The 21,746-nt window shown below is 50.5% G+C and overlaps 1 protein-coding gene across 1 annotated transcript in view; it reads right to left on the bottom strand.

The window, feature by feature from the left end:
- Nucleotides 1–12,480: 12,480 nt before the first annotated feature.
- The window catches only part of CACNG2 (calcium voltage-gated channel auxiliary subunit gamma 2), a 114,697-nt gene continuing 105,431 nt past the window's right edge, over nucleotides 12,481–21,746 (bottom strand). Inside the window, exons 3-4 of the mRNA XM_063076203.1 lie at nucleotides 14,180–14,320; nucleotides 12,481–13,016 (exon numbers count right to left, since the gene is read on the bottom strand). Coding sequence (XP_062932273.1) covers nucleotides 12,481–13,016; nucleotides 14,180–14,320 — 677 coding nt within the window. The remainder of the gene's footprint in view (nucleotides 13,017–14,179; nucleotides 14,321–21,746) is intronic.

Below are 21,746 nucleotides of genomic sequence, written 5' to 3'. Positions count from 1 at the left end.
CCACTCGTTAATCATCTGGCTTCAGCACTCCAGGAGGTTTGGGAGAGAGGAAGAAAAGTGGCCAAGGAAGAGGAAGAAATTGGGAAATAGAAGGCCATGGACAAATAAAAGAGGAGGGGTAACCAAAAACAGGGAAGATGATTTTAATCATCAGAGTGTCCAATGAGGGAAGACTCTGGCTGCTGGGGGGAGGTTGAGAGCCTCCTGTTGCAAGTAGAGGCTGAGGGACCGTGTGCCCTAGAGATGTTTTTATGAGGACTCAGTCATTGGCCAGGAGGCTAATTCCCTCACCCAGAAAACATTCAGAGATGGCTGTCCTTGCCTGGGCTTATGATGGGACAGGGGATGCTAAGGTGACACCATCCCTGGTCTCAAGGAGCACCCAGTCCAGGGAATAATCTAACCTCTGAGGTCCTTTCTACTCTGCAGTTCTGCACTTTAAAGCATCCAAGTCTCAGAGGGAGCGACTGAGGATTTTCAGTGTGTGCCTTTTGGTATCGATCCACTGAAGTTGGAGCTGGCTGGGGAGCGGCGGGAGGAGGACGCCGCAGTGTTATTAGTGCGGAGGACATGCTGTAATCTGTCAGTGTCACCCTGGTCGCAGCTGGCTGGGGAGCCATCCTGCTGTTAACTCCTCCCTTGCCGGCAGCCACCGAGCACACAGCTTGTGCAGCACCCTCTCCAGTGCCTCCAACTCTCTCTGTGGGAAGGAGCATGTGTGTTTCCTTCCATTCTTTTCTCACGTCTCCCTGGCATGAGCCCTCTGCCCCCATCACACTGATTTATTCAGTGTTTCCCAAACACACCTTGGGCATTCCTACCTTTGTGTCTTCAGTTACCAGAATCTCCTACCAGCTATGGTCATGAAATCCACTCCCATCCATCCATCCATCCATCCATCTATCCAATTGTCCATCCATCCAATCATCCATTTATCCATCCATTCATCCATTCATCCATCCATCAGATGTTCAGCTATCCATTCATCCATCCATTTTTCATACATCTGTCCATATAATTATCTATCCATCCATCCATCCAGTTATCCATCTATCCATCCATCCGTCCACTCAGTCTCCATCCATTCAACCCTGCAATTCTGTTCAGTTCAACTCAACTCACCTGTGTTCAATTCATACTGGGCTTTGCCATGTGCCAAGCACATGTGATAAGTGAGTCATGTCTCTGCTCTCGAGGAGCCTATGGGAAGAATCTCCCCATCCTTTATGGCCAGCTTTGAGTCTCACTTCTGTTAATCCTTTGCCATTTCCTTTAGCAGAAGCAATTGACTCTGAAGGGCTGTCTTGTGAAAGAGAGTTCAGTCTGGCTTTCATGAACTCCATAAGACAGAGCTAAGACTAGGAGAGAGGCAAAGGGTGGAAGGGAGGTGAGAGAGATGTGAGCCGATGGCACAGGGATTTTGGCTCCACGAAGGGAGGTGCTTCCATCAGCTGTGTGTACTCTAGCAGAGACTGAGTGGGTGTGTATTGAGGGATGAAGGTAAAGAGAAGGGGGTAAGGAGACCACTACTGGAGAAGTGGGCTAGTGTGGGGGTGAGGACATGAGCTCTGGAGGCAGTGGACTGCCTGGCTTATTATCCCGGCTCCACCAAGTTTCTGCTGTGTGACTTGGGCACATACTTTCGTCTCTCTGAGATTCAATTCCCTCATTTATAAAATGGGGATAATAAGTTTATCTCACAATGTGGCTGTTAGCATAAAGTAATTAAATTTATGCCTGGTACAAAGAAAGAGCTCAACAGATTCTAGCTATGATTATTACTAGTCTTCATTGAGTGCCAGCTACACCCAGGCACTGTGCCAGGAGCTTTCACTTCCATCATCTCTCTGAGCATCCCAGCTGTTAATCCTATGTAGGGATTACTGAACCCATTTTACAGATGAAGAGATGAAGGCTCAGAGAGGCTGCCTCTTGCATCACGCAGCTGGTGAAGGATAGAGTTGGACTTCAAATTCAGACTTTTCTAACTCTACTGATCGTGTTCTCCTGCCTGCCTTTGTCTGCTGCTTCTGAAGGGATGACTGCTCTGAGTTGCAGAGATTATAAGACTTCCATCCCAGTTCCCATCTGGGGCACTCATTTGGACTTCTCTATTTTTAGCCTTGAGTTGTTAATTATTGTTTTGTGTGTGTTTTCTATCTTTCCCAGAGAGCATGAGATCAACAAAATACTTCTTCTCCATAGCACCTGGAGCATTGACTTTGACAATGAAGCCACAGAATTTATGGTGTTTCCCTTTTTGCATTGCTTGCCAGGAAGCTCGTGCTTTTTGTCATATTGCTTCCTCCCGCTTTCCATGGTTTTGGTTTTCTACCTTTAATGGCCCTTTTTGTTTTGTTTTTTGTTTTTATTTTAATGGTCTTTTTATTTGTTTTATTCGTGTTTATTTGTGGGAAAAAAATAAACTGTTCCACTCATAGAAGCAACTGAGTAAATAGAGGTTGAATTAAATGGAAAAGGAAAGATTGCAAATTACAGGTAAATAATTCAAACAAAACTACCAGCTTCAGGAAATGGATGTGCCTTTCTCATATCTGTCCCCTGCCAGTGTCTAGCCCTAGCTCTGGCTTGGTGAATTTTGCATGGAAAGCTCATTGGTGATTTTCCCTGTTGTGTCTGGGTCAATGGCTCTCCTTGCACTTAGAATATAATACAAAGGCCTGCCCTTTGGATTATAGGACTGACCCCTGCCCACCTCTTCCACTTCATCCTGTGTCACTTGTCCCCTTGCTCACCCAGGATAACCACTTAGGCCATCTTTTACATCTACTCACAGCCAAGGTCTTTCTTGCCTCAGGCAAAGAAGCTTTGCACATGCTGTTCCCTCTGCCTGGAGCCCCCTGCTCTCTCCTATCCCCTGCTTTTGCCTGGCTCGTTCTCCTTAATCTTCACATTTCATGTGAATGTCAGCATGTCCAAGAGGCCTCCTGACAGCTCTATCTAAACAGGTGGTGGTATCTAGTCTCCAAAGATGGCTCTCAATGGTTCCTCACCTCTCACGGGCACCCTCTGACTCCCATCAAGAGGTGGGCTCTATTTCCCCTCCCTCCGCAACTGGGCCAGGCCTTGAGACTTGCTTTGGCTGGTGGAATGTGGCAGAGAGGACTTGCTGAGACTCCTGAGGCTAGGCCTTCAGATGGCTGGCAGCTTCTCCTCCCTGCCACTTGGAACCCAGCTGGCATGCTGCAAGGCTCACATCATGTAGAGAGACCACAGAGGGGAGCAACGGGGTGTTCAGGTCAACATCCCTAGATGAATCCCCGCCGACTGTCAGCATCGACCCAGCTGTGTGCATGAGCCAGTGTGGTTGCCACAGCCCAGTCGAGCCCCTGGATGACTGCAGCCCTAGTCACCTTCACGTGGAAGAGCTGCCCAACTGAGCCCACAGAATTGTGAGAGATAATAAAATGGTCATCATTGTTTTAGGCCACTAAGTTTTAGATAACCAAATGAGAGGTGAACCCCTGATATTTTAAAAAATCATTGCCCGCATGCATTTACTTCGTAGCATTTGTGACAATCTATAATTATATAATTATTTGGTCCTTAACTGGCTAGTTTTCTCTCTTCCCCTCTAGAACACGAGTTGCGGGATGCAGGGACCATGTCTGTCTTGACCACTGCTGCCCCCAGCATTGAGCACAGTGAATGGCATGTAATAGGAGCTGAATGAATGAATGAACAAGTGAATGAATAAAAGGCATCAGAGTGGTCCTGCAGTGTCCCCAATAGGCAGTGTGAGTCTCTGTGGCTGGAGCCCAGGTTGGGACAGCACCAGGAAGGAGGTGGGTATGGCTCAAACCTTGGCTCTCAGGGGCTTCCACAACTCAGCCTTGTACAGCCTTTGCTGACACCACCGCTGCACCCCAGACCTCCAGACCCCTGCCAGGGAGAATCGCCCTTTCCCTTCCCGGTGCCCTTCTGTACCCTGTGTGGCCCCCCCATTCGGGGACCTGGGGGGTCTCTGTGTATGTTTGAGTGTACAGACGATGAAAGCAAAACAGAGTGGTGGGTACAAATGAGGGCCCTGGACCCAGAGACCCCCGCTTTGAACCTTGGCTCTGCCACATTCTGAGTGGTCTTGGAACCATGGCTACAGCTAGAGTTCACTCATGTAGGAAGTGCTCTGTAGGCATGAACTTGTACTACAGTTAGCACGTGTCAGGTACTGTTCTAATGCTTTTATTCCGCACAACCTTGTGAGACAGTTGCTTTTATTATTCTCCTACAGATGAAGCAACTGACACATAGATAACTTGCCCAAGGTTATGCTGCCAATAAGTGGCTAGAGCCAGGTTTTGAACCCTAGTAATGTGGCTCCAAGGCCCACCTTCTTAGTCCCCATGCCATTCTGCCTCTCCGAGCCTCCGTTTCCTTATCTGTAAAGGGGATAATAATACCTGCTTACCAGAGCTGTGTTCATACATGATTTGGCAGTGCCTGGCACATTGTAGGTTCTCAATAGATCCCAGTTTGCTATGGAAGTATATAGCAGGGACCCGACCAGGAAGGGCTTTGAAGGTTTTACTGTGAGGACACTGGGGAGCCACTGAAGGTTTCTGATTGAAAGAGTGACATAAAGAAACTGTTTTAACTCAAGTTCTGTCCTTTCCCTCCTCTGTTCCCCTCCCCCTACCAACACCTAGTTTCATGCTGCTTGATGTTGGTGTCTGAGTTTCACATCCGTATGTCTTATTGCCCCATGAGATTTTGAGATTTGAGCTGTTTAAGGGCCGTGACAGGTCATCCAGGACGTCCTGAGATGAGCGGGTGGGAAGGGATGCTCTCCTCCCCTCGTGACAGATGCTCTTGATCTCTCTGGTCTCTTCTCAAAGGGCCACCTCAGATAGCCCACCCGGGGCCCCATGTCTTTCTCTGCTTCAAGCGCTAGCAACCGAGTGAGGTGCCTGCGTTCTTTTACTATCGGCTTCTTATTCCCCTTGGAATCCTTTGTGCGGTGGCGTGGGGAAGGGAGAGGGGTGAGACTGAGACTGGCGACTCATTAGGGGAGGGAGGAGGGAAGGAAAATGATAGAGCCAGAGGGAGACAGAGAGGGACAGAGGTTGAGGGAGAGAGGGCGGGGGGGGGGGGGGGGTGCGGGGGAGGCTGGGCTCATTGCCTCAGGGCTAGGTGCACTTGGTGACAAGAATGGGTCATGTGACTTAGGGTTGTGTTCCTTTGTTCTGACAGATGCTGTAACTATGTGCAGGTGCACACACATATGCACACACTTGCACATACAGTACATGTGTCCGTATGGGTATGAGCATCTGCGACATAGTATGTACCCCTCTGGGCTTCCTTGTGCATGTGAATGTGCCGGTGACCTCTGAGTACACATAGATGGAGTGTGTAGAGAACCACAGGTGCACGCCCACCCTCAGCCTGCACATCACCTCCTCCATGTTCCCTGCCCTGGGTTAGGGCACCCTCCTCTTCTGGCGGTGGCATTACCACATTCCTCAGCAAGTCTCTGTTTACCTGTCCACATCTCTATCTCTATTGAGAGCTTCCTGCAGGAAAGCCCATGTCTTGTCCTCTCTGCAATCTAGGAAGCAAACTCAGGGCTTGGAAGAGGGGAGGTGTTCAATAAATGCTGACAGACTGAATGAATACGATTGTGAGTGGATCTAATTCCAGAAGTGTGTGTGGTTGGTGGGGGGAAGGGGTGGTGTGTGCACAAGTGCACATAGGGATATGTATATGGGCATACACACGTGCACACACACTGTGGGGAATATGGCTGTGTCTGTAAGGCGTACATCAGTGAACCTAAATGCACACACCACATCTACGGATGTATGGTATGCTGGTAAATGTTTAACAATTGGCTCTTCATCAAAAAGGAAATCCCTGATTGGTAGCATTTGCCCATTTCCATGGTGTAAATACTCCCACTGTGGCCGATTTCTAGCTGCCCATGTGGTATCATTGAACACAGAGTTGGGAAGAGCTGCACAAGATTGGCTCACATGAGCCTGTGGGAGCTGGTCCATCACACCATGGGATTTGTGCCTGTGACAGCCCATGGCAGGGAGTGCATGCAGGGCAGGCAGGGCAAGGTTCTTTTGGCTTGGGAGAAGTCTGTGCAAGCTAGCTCAGAGATGCATCTTTCCAGAGCCGGTGCACCAGAGGAGCAGGCAGTTGCTGGCTACCAGCCCGCTGTTGTTGGAAGCTGGTCCAGACGTGATGCTCCTTGTTAGGCAGGTCTAGACACTCACCAAGATAGCCACCTCCCTCACCTCCTGCACAAGATACTCAGAGTTTTTAGAGTTTGATGAGGGCAGTGAGTAGGAAACTCTAAGCCTGGGGCATGAATGGAGGAAGAAGGAGAAGGAATGCTTCTAACTTCCATCAGGCGGGGTGGTTGGGGTGGTGGAGGGGTGGAGAGGCTGGGGCCTCCAGCTCGCTTGAAACCAATTCACTATACAAGTATGGACACATCCCTTGCCCTCTCTGGCCTCCAAATGTGACTTTCTTCCATGAGTGGTGGGTCTTCTGAGCTCTGTAGTTCCTCGTCTGACCCTCTGCGAGTCTGTGTCCTCAGGCTTGGCCCTGAGTGTTGAAATCTACACTCAAAAGCCAGACAGAGGCTGGGCTGCCCTTAGACACTGGCAAGAGTAGCCCCTGCCTTGGACACTGGACTTTAGGGGACCCTAATCTGGCTCTTGTTGGACCACAGCCCTACCCTGTGGGGAGAGAAGTCCACAGGCCAGGGGGATGTGCAATGTGCTCACCTTTCTAGACCTCTCTTTGGTGTCTGCTACTCTAGAATTTCTGTCCAAAGGGTCCTGCTGAGCTATCTTCCAGAGTTAGCTACCTATCTGTCCTCCTGAGGGTGGACTGGCCCAAGGGGGGCCAAGGAGTAGCTCTTTTGCAGAACTTGTCTGTGCAGGCTGGAACATGCACCCCATTTGTGGGAGATGCCCTGCACAGGCTGGGTAGACTGAAAGTGGAAAGGGAAGGGGGCTGGCTGTGGGAGAGGACCTGGGGTCAAGGGCTCCAGGGCGGGCCATCCCTATGCTGCCACTTTCAGGTGCAGAATGCAGAGGAGGCTGAGAATTCTAAAGTCAAACCTAGCATTTTAGATCGTCATGAAGATACATTTGTTGGGACAGAAGGATAGAACATTTTTTTAAGTTAGTTAGATTCATGGCTGTTAAATATTTAGATTCATGGTATATGAGCCTCCATTTGTACTCTTCTAGATATTTATTTCTTTGTTTTTTAGTAGCTGGTAAAGGGATCCAAATCCATTTGTACTCTTGCCCTGGGCCCTGCAAATGTTAGGGGTGAGCCTGAAGAGAGAAATACCTGAGATTCATGGTGGACTTGGCAGCATGGCCCCAGGGGACTGGGGCTGAACTGAGCAGGGAGTTCTGAATGCTGGTCAATTCGAGAGTGGATTTGGCCTTGTGGTTCGGGGCTTACCTTCTCTCATGTTTGTGCGTTGCTCAGATCTCCTCTGCTGCCGTCTCCTTGAGCCCCAGGAGAGCTGTTCAGTGATGAAGCTTCCTCCCCCCCCATCTTAGACAGTGTCTTCCCTCCCAAAGATGCTCACCTCCCAGAGTTCACGAGGAAACCCTGTCCGTGTCAGTATTGTGGCTGCAGGGTCCGGAACTCTCCTGGTCCCCGTTGCTGCATGATCGTGGCTGTTTCTAAGGTGACTTGCATGCTCCCCGTATGTCACCCTCTGGCTTTTCAAATGAAAATATTAAAATAACCAGGCCAGTGAATCCCAACCATTTTAATTAAGGAGACCTCAATGCTTTTTTGTATGTGATGATAGACGTCAGTGGGGCGGAATGAAGCTTTTTTCCTCTTGTCAGAGCACTGTATCATGATGTTTCCATTTTAAACACGCTTTGGTCAGCTTTTCTTTCTCCTTTTTCTTGTTTGTCATGGCATCTGTTGTGAGTTTCTACCTGACCTTTAGGGCCAAAGATAATAAATTCAGTAGGGCAATGGGAAGGTGGTGCGGGGAGGGATAGGAGAGAGGAAGAAGCCTTCTACGGTGGGCCAACAGATGAGGATCGAGTCTTGATTTGATTTGGAAATACCTTCTTTCTTCCTATTGTGTTCAGTATGACAGGTTTTTAAAGTTCTAACAAACTAAATTAAATGTTTTTAATGTGTTTTTAGAGGTATTTACAGCCCTCCTTCAAATAGCTGACCATGGTGATTTGATCAGACCAGGGCTGGACTTTGCTGGATTAGTTCTTTAGCTGCCTTCAAATGAAGACTTTCTCCAATGCCAAGGATCATATCCTGCTGCTAGCATCCCATCTTGTTTTTCCCATCTCTTCAAGTTAAGAGAGTCCCAGGGGCTCCTACAAGACCCTCTCCATTCTTCTGCCATTCCATGGTCCCCTCCAAGGAGCACCCCTCTTCAAGGAGTCCTTGGAGTAATTGGCAGGGTCATGTTCACTCCAGGCTGCACCCTTTCATGGGGAAAATTGAAACCCTGGAGTGTGATTGGGATGTCGAGTGGGGCTGGCTTATTCTAAAAGAGAAGACTCAAGGACGTCATGCTGTCTGTCTTGAAACATCTGAGGCACTGCCATGCGGAAAAGGGAAGGGATTTGTTCAGTGTTGCTGCAGTGTGAAGGAAGAGGTAGATTGAAATTTAGTGTGCATAGGAGACTTTCGCCAGTGAGTGCTGTGTAGCGAGCGCTGGCCAATGCCACCTTTGGGAGGAGAGAGCCCCCTGTCACTGGAGGTGTACAGGTATCAGTTAGTGATACTTAAGAAGGGACTCATGACCTAGAGACTGCGGGCATCCTACTGCATGGTATCTAAGCCTCCCACCCCCCAGCTCTGAGAATCCCTGGCTTTAGGATAGTTTTAAATGGGATGCTAGGAGTTGGGAAAGCAATTAAAGAAATCCACTGAAGTGAGGACCAAGCTATAAAAAAAAATCTTTATTTCATGTACCAGGATTTTTTTTTTTTTTCTTTTTTAGTTTTCTGCTTTTTAAAATTTTTTTCTGTTAACAGTCTGAAAAAAAAAAAAAGGACCCACAAAGAAAATAAAACGGAGTTTGGGTTTTTGAACTGGTTTGAGCTGGACATGAGCAATCGTCCATCCTGGGGAGCAGTGCCCTGGCAGTCCCGGTCCCGGCTCCTTCCCTCCGGGCCCCCCAGCCCTTTCTCGACCATGCTGGTGTCACCCCACACCCAGATGGCCTTCATCAAGCGGACCCAGGCCCCAGGTCTTGTAGCCTGGGAAGAAGCACTGATTGCCATCCCAAATGCTCTGCCAGAACTCAGAGAGTTGGGGCCAGTTTTCCTCTTTGGACAGCGCCCGAAGCTTGTCTGCTGTTTTCTTGGGGGCTCTCCCTTCCCGCTAGTCCTTTATCTGTTCAGGTTTGCAATCTGATGGGTCAGTGGGCAAGGTTGGGGTGGGGGAGGGGTGGGTTGTGATTTCTGCCCAGACTGAGAATATCTGGTTGCCACCACACCTTGAGTTGGCCCCCACGGCTCTGCCCTGGGCCTGTGGCCTCCCTTGCACTTCTGGGGCTGGGCTGGCAGGTGTTCTGCCTGGTGCCTTAGGCTGACTTGCAGGGATCCAGCTGCTGCTGACCTGGGAAAAGAACTTTCCTTTTCCAGACAAAAGACAGGAAGGGCAGCGGGGAATGTGTTAGCGACTCCCTCAAACTCCCCAGAGAGCGAGACTTGAGGAAGTTCTTGGCAGGCCAGTGTCAAGGTGGAGGTAAACCAAGAGAGGTTCTCCAGTGGAGGCAGCAGGGCACCTCACCCTTGTGGAGTGACTTGCAGACTGGTCTGAAATGTCCAGCTCAGGAAAACTGCTGGATTTCTCTCAGTATGGACTGGCCCTCGTCACCCTGGGGAAGAAAAGGGACAAACACGGGTGCCCCCAGACTTCAGTCTGTGGCACAAGTTTAATGTTTGGGGTCAGTCCTCATCCTGGGACCAAATTTTGCAAAGACTCTCCTCTCCAGCCCCTCCGCCTTGACCCCTCACAGCAAACCTCAGAGGATTCTTTTTCACTGACCCCAAAGACGGTGTGGAAGCCTGGTGGCTTGTCTCTTCTCTCAGAGAAGTCTCCTTCACTCTCTATGGCCAGGTTATGGCATTAAAGAAAGGCAAAATAAAGTGTGGCTTTGGGGACCTCTGTGTTTTTTCCCTCTTGGCTTGAATGGCAGGACACGCTTGCTCACGTTTGTATATTTTTGCTTTGACACTGGATGTGGGGGAAGGGGGCTGGGGAGCACAGTGAGGAGGCTTATGGGATGTGTGTGTACGTGTGTGTATGTGCGTGGATGCATGTGTGTGTGTGTGTGTATGTGTGTGAGAGAGAGAGAGAGACGTTGACTGATAATTTGGGAATGTTCTCAGTGTCTGGGGCTGGATGGCAGCTGTTTTGGTTATCCCCGTCATCTTTCTCTGGGTAGATGGCAGATCTTAAAAGTCACAGGTATACAGAATAAGAATGGCCCTTTGGAGCTCATCTGGGTCAATCCACATGTCTACACAGGGGGAAACTGAGACCCAGAGAAGCCACGCAGCAAGAAATTCCAGAATCCAGTCCTGGATTCCAGGCTGGTGCCTTTTCTGTGCATGTAAGTGGTGTGTGTGCGTGTGCGTGTGCGTGCGTGTGCATGATGTGGTGGGCGGGCACATGTGAACATGAAGGCCAATGTAGAGTTGCTGTGGTTGTCAATGGCTTTGGAGGGCATGGGCCAGTTTCCTCTGAGCCAGGCCCCAGCTGTGTAGGGCATGGAAGGATTTAGACTGAGTATGTGTCCCCATGAGCAAGGACAGCGCAGGGCTGAGAAGACTGTGTGTGTTTGTGAGTGTGTGTGTGTGTGTGTGTGTGTGTGAGTAAGGTGAGTGGTCTCCTTCTCTCTCGTGATCCTCTCTCTTCCACATTAGCAGCACCTTCCTGGTATAAGGAAGAGGTCTGTCCATCACAGAGACTCCCTGCAGCTCGCTGGGGCCCTCCTCTCCCTCCAGCTTTACGCCCAGCTCGAATCTCTCACAACGTTTTTAAAAATGGATTTGTATATTTGTCTTCTGTTTTTTCTTTATAAGTTCCCTGCTAAATTTTAAGTCCCCCACCCCACCCTATTTTTTGTTTTCACAGTTTAAAGCTGGAAAAGAATTAAAAGAAAAATACTATCTGATTTTCTTGCAAGTAAATCCACTTATTATATATTTACATGTATTTATAGTCTGTGGTTTTTTTATTAAAAAAAAATCACCACTTGTTTTTCCTTTTTCTTTTGTAAAAAGAAACCTTTTTGCAGTGTCATTGTTGGACCTGCTGGGCCCCGAGGGGGCGTCAGTGAGTCCAAGGACCCCCAAAGGGTCAATGAACCCCCTTCCCAGGAGACTGGGGGCCTAGAGTCTGGGGGTCCATAATTGCCCCAGGGTCAGCAGGTGGCCCTGAGGTGAGGGGTAAGGAGGGAGAGCTGCTTTATATCCCCGGGGGTGGGGTGGGGTGGGCGTCTCCTGACCCCAAGGACAGGAGCTCCCGGATTGTGACCCCAAGAGGCTCACCCTGAGGATTCCTGGGTTGCCTGCATTTCAATAAGCCACTAGCAGCCATCCCCTCTCCTCCCTTTCCTCAAGGCCCAGGGAGTCATCACAGTGGGTTAAGGACCATTAAGGACTGGGAACCTGGCGCTGGGCAAGCCCCAAGTGCACCCCCCTCCAGGCACCTAATGGACAGGAGGGACCAAGGACTGGAGTCACCTAGAGGCCTACAATTTCCCCATCAATGCTGGGTGAGCAGCTCGTGAGCCACTGAGCTCCCCAGCGTTCCCGGGGCACCCTCCAGGGGCTCCAGGGACCTGGCAGTGAGGACAGGCTCACCTGGCCCTGGGGCCCCTGAGTCTCCACCCCCCACTCTCCCAGGGAGGCAGGGCCCGCTGGGGGTTAAAGGGAACAGAAAAGTAACTCTCCCCGCATTAAAAAGAAAGTAACATAAAACCCTGATAAATACAAAGGACATCCCCTTTCCTTTCTGTTCCTTCTCTCTTTTTTTTTTTTTTTTGCTTTAATGTTATCTTGGTTCCCTTTTATGTTTTCATTTAAATTGGATTTTATTAAATGTTAAAATAATGGTACATGGGAAATCATGCATTTTCTTTTAGATTTATTTTCTATTTTAAATTTTAATCTCTCTCGCTTTTTAAAAGTTTGTTTATCTTCCCTCTATAGTTTTCCACATTTCCTGTTGTTTTGCTTCTTAGTTCCTCTTATATTTGTTTTTTTTTTAATGTACTTGTTATATTTTTCTTTTTTTTTTTTTTTAATGAGTTTTTTTTTTTGTTTTTTTGCTTTTGGAAGGTCTCCCCCGTGGACGGTCTGGTTGTCCCCGCGGGCCGCGCCCCGCCCCCGCTGCGCCTCGCCCCGCCCCCGCTGCGCCTCGCCCCGCCCCGCCCCGCCCCCTCCCCTCCGCCCTGGCTGGCGCCGGCGAGGCCCCCCGCGGTCTTCATACGGGGGTGGTCCTGCGGTTGGCTGTGTTGGAGTGGAGAGAGTCCTTGTTGTCCTTTTGGATACAGTTGTGAACTTGGAGGAAGCTGTTATCCCTGTCGGAGTTGTAGGTGGCGGTGGGCGTGGGGGCGGCCTTCAGGGGGTCCCTGCTGAGGGTGTACATGGAGATCTCCGTGGACGGCAGGGTGTTGAAGCCCTTGATGCCCACGGGGGAGGCGTCCCTGGAGCGCGAGGGCTCCGTGGAGCGCGAGCTGGAGCGGCTGCGCCGCTGGTAGCGGTAGCGGTAGCTGGGGATGCGGGTGATGGCGGACGCCTGGAGGTAGTCCGTGGCGCGGGCGCTGGCCCGCAGCTGTTTGTGGCGGTCGATGAACATGTGCACGGCCAGCACCCCGACCATCTCGGCGATGATGAAGGACAGGGCCCCGAAGTAGAAGGACCAGCCGTAGGAGTAACTGTTCTTTTTGGAGTCGCTCTTGGACGGGTCTCCGGCGTTGGCAGAGATATACACGATGATGCCGATGATGTTACTCAGACCTGAGGGGCAGGGCGGGGGCAGAGAGAGGACGAGGTTAGTTCCTCGGGAGGAAGGTGTTGGTGGGGCAGGATGAAAGGACAGGGACAGCTGGAGGGGCCTTCCCTGGTCTGGGTTTTCATGATGAACAGGTGGGCCGGGACAGAGGGACATTGGCAAGCTTCGCCTTAGCAGTTTATTATTCCTCTGGAAACAGAGGTGGGAAGAGGGGAGAGAAAAGAGAGGCATTCGGCAACCTATGGAGTATGCTAATAATTGATAATGTGTACTGAGTATTTACTACCTGCCTGCACCGCTTAGGGCTTTACAAGCCGTTTACAGGTGAGGAAATAGAAGCACAGAGAGGTTAAGTAACTTGCTCAAGGCTGCACAGCTCAAAGCTGGGGTAGCAGGGAGGGAAGACTGGCTCCTGGATCCAGGCTGCCTGGGTTCGGAGCCTTTGGCAAGTTAGCTTTAGTCTGTTTCCAGATTTGTAAGATGGGGGTAGTGACAGGCCTTCCTCCTGTAGGGCCATGCGGGGGATGAAATGAGTGAACGCATGTCAGCGCTCCTAGCATCTGGGACATGGCAGGCGCTCCTCAGATGTTGGACATTCTTATGAAATGGCTCATGCTACAGCCCAGGTTCTTTTTCTGGCATCTGAAGCAACTGTGACTCATCATGTAACCCAGCTCAGAAATCTGGACGTGGGCGCCTACCTGCTCCCGCCTGGGTGGGATAGTGAGGAGAAAGGCCTCCCTTGGTCTCCAGGGAGGAGCTGAGCATCGTGCGGGGGTTCAGGAATGGTGAGGCACCTCTGTTGTCCCCTCTCCAGCTTCCTCATTGCTTTGCTTGTACCGGGAGGGCAGAGGGCAAGTGTGGATAGGCCCCGTACCTGAGAAGGACTTGGGATTTTGGCCCTTTCCCAAGTGATGGGAGGAAGATGGGCCACTGGGCAAGGGATGGGGTCTGGAGATGTTCTTAGAGGACTCTTTGGGGGCCTTGGGCATCACTATAGTGCAACAACCCTCCTTCCCTGCAACACGACCTGTGCAAGGCCTGGAGATTCCTCTCCTTCCTCCCCTTCTCTCTCTGCCAGGTCCTCCTAACCCCTGGGTCCCCAAACCTCAGGCTTCTCCCCACTGGTGGGCCTGGACCCCAGCCTGCCGTGCTCAGTGCCCATTACCTGCAGACACGAAGAAGATGCCGGCACTCAGGATGATGTTGTGTCGAGTCTTGTAGAACTCGCTGGCTGCTATGCAGAGTCCACCCATGAAAAGCAGAATCACACTCAGGATCGGGAAAATGCTCGAGGCCCTCACGGCCCCTGTGGGACATGGAGGGTGAGGGAGAGAGAGAACAGCATGGCTGTGAGACTGAGGGCTGCAGAGGGAGGCGGGAGAGCAACCCCTAGGAGTTTATGGACGCAGCCCCAGAGTGCAGGTTGCTTAGCAATACTAGGGAGGGAGAACAAGCAAGCCTCTGCCCAGCTCACAGCCATTCAGGGGCTCCCCGCTACCTGCAGGACCAAACTCCAGCACCTCATCAGGCACACAGCGCCCTGTGTGACTTGCCCTCTGCCCGCCTCCAGCCTCATGCCTCCTTGTCCCCAAGTTCTCTCTTGACCAGCCACAGCAAACTTCCCATGACATTTCATTTCACGCTACTGACTTTTGGCATATTGAACTTTCTTTCTGGAATGTCTTTCCTGTTTTCACTCAGCAAGTTTCTATTCATCCATCAAAACCCAGGGCAAAGTTCTCTCTTCTGTGAAGCTTCCCTGACTTCCTGAGGCACTTATTAGCTTCTGCCTCTGTACTTTGGGGAACTTGGGCACACTGAGAGGCATCGTGGTTAGGTGGAGCCACATGGCTTGGATTTGAATCTGGCTCTAGCATTTATTAGCCATGTAAGTTTGGGAAAGTTATCCTGCCTCTCTGTGCCTCAGTTTCTTCATCTGTAAAACAGGGATGGTAATAGTGCCTGCTTCTAGGTTGTTGTGGGGGTTAAATGAGTTGATTCAGGTAATGCACTTAGGTAAGTTTCTAGGGCATATAACAGACATTCAATAAATTCTAGTTAGCAAATATTTGTTCATATGTATGCTTCCACCACAAGCCATGGGTCCCATGAGGCAGGGACTGTGGCTTTTTTAAAAAATAGTTTCTCCTCTCTATTCTTTCTGTCCAAGCATGCAGTAGGCCCTCAATGCAAGCTCATTAAGTGAATAGATGTGCTGAGGTGGCCCAGAAAGAGGAGGCAGTAGGCACTCTGCAATGAAAAGAGAAAGTGAAAACAACAAACAAAAACCAACAAAACACCTTCAGGATAAGGTGAGAAGGGAGGATTGACAAACAGGACAGGAGAAGAAAAGACTATTTGAACAAAAAGGCAGAAACAGAGAGGGCGGGGCCGGCAGCTCCTGCGTGTGCTGGGGGAGCAGTGGGTGGCGGGGCTGGGGGTGTTTGTGGGGGGAGCAGTGTCTGACCCAGAGCTGGGGGGTCCTCCACAAAGCGTGTCTGCGAAGTAAAATATTTTTTTCTATCCAAATTCAAATAGGCAGTGAGTGATCTCAGGCCAGACTCCCTATCCCAGGAGCTGTGGGCCAGGCCGGAGGCTAGAGTGAGGGAAACCGACGTCCTCTTTAAATGCTTTGGTGGCTGCTAAGGAAGTTGAGTCCAGTTAGCTGCAGGGCCCTTGGGCCAAACCCAGGGATGGGCTGGGGGAGGTGTGTTATGGAGTAGAGCCTCCTCCTGTCCCCTGTCCCCATCCCTTTGGGTGGCAGTATGGCTGAGAAGAACATATAAGAAGAGAGTTTTTCTACATAAAACTTTAGGTATTTTTCTAAGAAGATTTTAGGCAGTTTTCTAGGATATGTGTGAAATAAAAACCCTTCCTCTGTTCACCCATGGATCTGCAGTAAAGTCTACACTGATCACTAATGCAGTTGGCTGAATGGATTATTTTGGGGTACTTGGAGGAGTGAGGAGCTCTGTATCTAGGTGGGCATGTGGGGCTAAACCAAGCTGCATGTGGAAGCAGGGGCCAGAGGATCAGGGTGTGGACAGCTAGGTCACTCCACAATCGCAGCACCCCTGTTCCTCCTGAGCAGGGACAGGGCTGCTCCTTCCCTAGACCCGAGTGGGATGTTCTTTCCCTGCAAGTCACTTCTAAGACACCATGCTGTACCCCCAACCTGATCCCCCAGCCCAAGCACACCTGCGCCCACACACGTGTGTACGCAGACATGCACAACCAAAAGTAACTTAATTCTCATCTTTATAAGCACATGGGGAAGGTGAGAGCTTATTGAAGACCCAGGAGAAGAGAGAGAACATTTGTTAAGCACCCACTCTGTGTTGGGTCTTGAGTGGGTAGTTAACGTATATAATTTTATCCTAGTAACAGCTCTGCAGGGTGTGTTTTTTGCCCTGATTTACAGAAAAGAAAACTGAGGTTTTGAGAGGTGAAGTAAATGGCCACCAGCTAGTGACCCGGGATTCAAATCCAGACCAGCCCAATTTTTGAATGAACCTGTACTCTCCATGTGTGGCTTCCAAGGAGTCTGGGAAGGGCCATAGGGTCTGGATAGCTGGATTTGGGTCGCAGCTCTGCCACCCACTTACTGCGTGGCTGAGGCAGGTACCAACCCTCCCTCTGGTTTTCCCATGCGTGAAATGGGGTGTGGCCTGTTAGGTGATTTCTGATAGTTCTGCCCTCTCCATGTGGATTTGTTTTCTGGCCAGCTAGAAAGAGGAATGACAAGGAAAGAAAGAGGGGACAGTGTGACTTCGGAGGGGCAGCAGCGGCTGCTCAGATGAGAAGTGGGAGGAAGGGCTCCAGTTTCCCCCTCCAAGAAAGTGGGCTCTTCCTGCCTGCAGGTTGCCTGCATTTGTGACCAGCCTGCAGCCTCAGAGCAGACGCCTCACCCGATGTTTCCAGTTCAGGCCTGCCTGCTGTGGGAACCCGGATGCCCCAACTCAGTCTTCCTGCCAGCAGAGGGAGAGAGCGCCAGCCACAGAGGGGGCTGGGATGCTGTGTGTGTGCATGCATGCGTCTGTGTGTATGCGTGTGTGTGCATGCATGCGTGTGTGTGCATGCGTGTGTGCAACGAGAGGTGAATTAAAGCTTGTGTGGACAAGACAGAGGGAGGCAGGAGGGAGAGGTGTGCTGTGTTGCAGCCAGCAAAGGACAACGTGAAGGAAACAGACTGCTTCGGAAGGTAGTGAAACAGCTTATGATGTGCCCTAAATAATGGTGACCAGCGGGGAGTGCAAACAGAAGCTTCTTCCGCTCAGCAGAGCCAACCCAAACTCCAGCCTGTCTTGGAAAGGGCCTCTTTGCCCAGAAAGAAAGTGACGGGGGACAGCCAGTAAACAGCATCATGCCTAGGGAGGCTGGACTTTGCAGGGCCCAGATCCAGGCTGGGAAGGAAGCTGGCTTAAGAGCAAGTGGGGACTCCTACATTGGTGAAGTCTCTTGCAGGAGGTCTTTCTGGCTGGGTGATTGAATGGGCATTTTGGAGTTAGACACACCTGAATTTGAATCCTGGCTTTGTCACTTACTGTGTGACCCTTGGGCAAGGATTTTTAACCTCTGTGAGCCTCAGTTTCCCCATCCTGTAACATGGGAATAGTAATAATAACGTCCAGCTCATAGGAATGTCATACAGCCTTGCCATAGTGTCATGTAGTCTGAGGACCAGCAGTATCACCATCACTGGGGAGCTCATTAGAAATGCAGACTCTCAGGTTTCTTCTGGACCTACGTTTTAATGAGATCCCCATAATAAGATCTGAATGCACATGAAAGTTTGAGAAGCGCTGTTACGAGGATTAAATTGAATAATATCTGTACCATGTCTCATGCTAGAATGTGCACAGTGAAAAGCAACAATTTTTATTATTATAAGGTCCCTTCCTTTTCAGTCCAGACACACTTCCCTGTGGATTGTCCCGACTTCCCACAGAGCCTGGTGTGGTTTTGGTGCTAAAATCTGTCGCTAGGAAAATATCTGACTTATTCAATGAACAGATATTTGTTGGTCTCCTGTGAGTAAGCATATGGCACTTCACAATACCTGTTACCATTGATGGAGCCCCTCCCCTGTGCCAGGTCTTGTTCTAAGTGCAGCTAACATGGATTAACCTGTTTAAACCTCATACCAACCCCATGGAGCCATGAGGCTTGGCTTTAAGGAGATTACAAATACCTAAAGTGGCCATTGGCAAACTTTTTCTGTAAAGGGACAGAGAGTAAATATTTTTGACTTTGCTGGCCATATGTTCTCTGTTGCAACTTCTCAACTTTGTTGTTGTAGGACAAAAACAGCCATGGACAATATGTAAACAAATGAGTGTGGTTGTGTTCCAATAAAACTTTATTTACAAAATCAGTAGGCGGGCCGGATTTGGCCCACTAGTCATAGTTTGGCCACCTCTGGCTGAGAGTAGACGCATATGCTTTGCTCGTGACTAGCTGTGAGTCGAGGGAACAGATACAGACTGAGCGCCAGCCCCTGTGTGAGGTTCTGGGCTGGGCATAGCAGATATAAAGGGTGCCAAACCAGGTCTGGTTCATGTCTTTATAAAGCTTATGTTCTCACGAGGGAGATACATATCATCAGATAACAATAACACAACCAGGATAAAGTGCTAGGAAAGGAAGGTGCCTATATGGCTCCATGAGGGCGTGTGACAGGCTGTCACATATAGATGGCTAATGTCCATTGAGGGCTTAGTTAATGCTGGGGACTGTTTTAAGCACTGTACATATATTAACTCACTAGTTCTCATTACGATTCTATGAAGTAAGTACTTTAATTACTCCCATTATATGGAGACTAGACTGAGGCATGAAGAGGTTGAGCCATCTGTCCAAGGTTTGTGAGCCCCAGCAGTCTGACTCTAGGGTCTGGGGGCCTAACCACTGTGCTTTCCTGCTTTCAGGCTCCACCCTTCCTCGCCTCTCAGAGCATCCTCTGAGCTCCTGTGGGGATCCAGGAGGGCTTCCCCGAGCGGGCGATGTTGGAGCTGACCTCTGGTGGGGAAGGAGAAGCTAATTAGGCAGAGTGGAGGCAGGGAGGTGGAGAGCGTTTCAGGGAAAGCAAGCAGCACGAGCAAGGGCTGGAGGAAGCACGGCTTGTTCAGGGACTTGGGAGAAGTCTGGGTCACAAGGAGCTAGTGGAGGGCTTGGGGAGCACTGGGGAGATGAGGCGGGCAGGGCCAGGCTGTGCGGGGTCTCATGAGCCACCAAGGGCTGTGTGGGTTGTGCTAAAGAGCTTACCTTTATCCTAAGAGCAATGGGAAACATTAAAGGACTTAGAACAGGCAGGGCTGTCATGATCTTATTTGCATTTTAAGAAGCAAGTGGATTACGAAGGTGTCCAGGGCAGCTACATGTTAGTCTGAGAGGGCTATTGCGGTTGACCAGACAAGAGATGATGGTGCGTGGACCACTGTGGGCACAGAGGGTAGGGACAGAGGTGGATGGATTTGAGAGAAGTTTAGGAGGTGGAATAAAGTTTGACAGATTGATGTGGGTAGAGAAGAGGGAGGCACTGAGGGTTCTAGGTTTCAGACCTGCAAGGTGGATGGAGGAACCATTTGTAGAGACTGGGAGAGGATCAAGCCTTGGAGCGAGGGGACAGGAGGGGGAAATCCAGGTTTGGTTTGGGACACACTGAGTTTGAGATGCTTTGGGGATGTGCATGTGGAGTGGTGAGGGGGCAGTTGGGTGTGTAGGTGGGTGGTGCAGGGGTGCAATCTGGGCTGAAGCTGTAAATGTGGGAGTCACAGACACACAGGAGAGCACAGAGAGCTTGCCCAAGGACGAGCAGAGGGCTTAGGCCTGAGGCTTGGGGGCCCCAATGTTTAGTGACCTGCTCTGGAAGACCTTGGGCAAATACACAGTGTCCCTTGGCCACCATGTTCTTTTCTGTAAAATGGAGATGAAAATCCTATCTTTTTCTACCTTACAGGGTTGCACTGATTAAATAGGAAGAAGAATGCAGAAGCTTTGAAAATGCAGAATGTTAGTAGACTATGAACAATTTATTATTTTCTACACTGGTGACAGAAATGAAGAGTATCCTAAGTGCCCAGGAGGGAAGCGACAGCTTGCCTTCTGGAGGAGGTGGCCTGAGCTGTAAATTCTTTGTGAATCTTCTTTTTGGCCAAATCCTGTAGACAAATCATTTTGTGATCTTGTGTCCCAGTGGGCCCAGCCCTATGGCCACATGCTGTGAAATTGCTCTTCATGGTGGCTCAGCTGGAGGATGGGGCAGAGGACGGGGTGGAGGTCCCTCTGCTTCCTCCCTCCATCTGCAGGAGGAGGGTGGGGTGGTGGCTAGTGGGGGCAGGGGGAAGTCAGGGAGCCTGGGTCTGGGGGTCGCTCTTTGCCTGGCTCTCCCTGGTGTGCCCCCTCCAGCGTGTGCTTTCACTTCTGTGGCCTCAGGTCTGCACTTTGATGGGGTTGGACTGGACAGTCTCTTTCACAGTCCTGTGCCCCGCATGACCTCTTCTCAGGTCCTGCTCAGCCAGGACAGGCTTCCTTCTTCCCTGTTCCCTGTGCTAGTAGTGGTGGCCTTTAGTCAGAATAGTCAACATATTCAGGTATACGGAGGGCAGGCTTTCTATTTTCCTGGCACAATGTTAAGCTCTTTGTGTATGTTATCCCTTTGGGGATTTGATCCTTTCTAACGGGATAGAATCACAGATGTGCTGGGTTGGGAGGAACTTTCTAGGGTCTTGGGCATCTCTCCCTTTTCCTCCTTTCACACCGAGCTGGATGGTACAGCCAATGAGTGTGAAAAGGGATGGGTTCTAAAAAATGCCTGTGTGTGCATGTGTATGTGTGTGTGCATGTGTGCGTGTGTGCGTGTGTGCGTGTGTGCGTGTGTGCGTGTGTGCGTGTGTGTGTGTGTGTGTGTGTGTGTGTGTGTGTGTGAGAGAGAGAGGGAGAGGGAGAGAAAGAGGGAGAGAGAAGGGAGAGAGATACTGGAGAAGAGAGAAAAACCTCAAAGAAGAAAGAGGCAGGGGAGAAAGAGGAGGTTGGAAGAGAGGAAGACAGAGAAGCTGAGAGTCGTGGCTGGGAGCATGGGCTCCAGGTGCAGCTGGCCTGGGGTCCTATCCTTGCCCTCCCACCAGCTGAGCGGCCTCTGTGCCTCGCCTTTCCCATCTGTATAATGGGGACACTGATCATATCTCCTGACAGGGTGGTGGTGAAGATGAATTAAGATCATATACCAGGTGTCAGGTCTGGCACATCAAGTGTCCAGTAACTGTTTGCTCCATGTAGCGACATATGAAAAGCATGTGGGGAGCCCACTGAACTACCTTTGGGAGGACCACCTGCGCAGGGTGCCGATGCTTTCCCAGGTCCTGCTGTCTGTGGAGACTGGTGACCAGTTGCACAAGCGCAGGAGGGAGGCTGCCTGAGTGCATCTTCTAGCCATGTTACCTGGCGCCCTGTGCCTCAGCTGCCCCTCCGCCATGTGAAGGTCATGAACACACCTATCTCACAGAGTGGCTGGGAGGAGTAACTGAGCAAACACACTGCAGCAATGTCAGCAATGGCTGGTGCCCAAGGAGCCCCAGTTATCATGCCAGTGGAGGCTGCTGCTTCTGCTTTGGGTTACTGAGCGTGGTGTTTATTAAAGTGCAGGGTGTGACTCATTACTAGGTTGTGGGGTCAGTGTAGTGGTTGCAACCAGCCCTGAAATAAATGAACTAGGACAGACCAGAGACTGTTGC

The sequence above is a fragment of the Cynocephalus volans genome, chromosome 12 (genome assembly GCF_027409185.1).
Source record: "Cynocephalus volans isolate mCynVol1 chromosome 12, mCynVol1.pri, whole genome shotgun sequence".
NCBI lineage: Eukaryota > Metazoa > Chordata > Mammalia > Dermoptera > Cynocephalidae > Cynocephalus > Cynocephalus volans.
The sequence above is the reverse complement of the archived record's forward strand: the minus strand, read 5'-3'. Positions and strand labels throughout refer to the sequence as shown.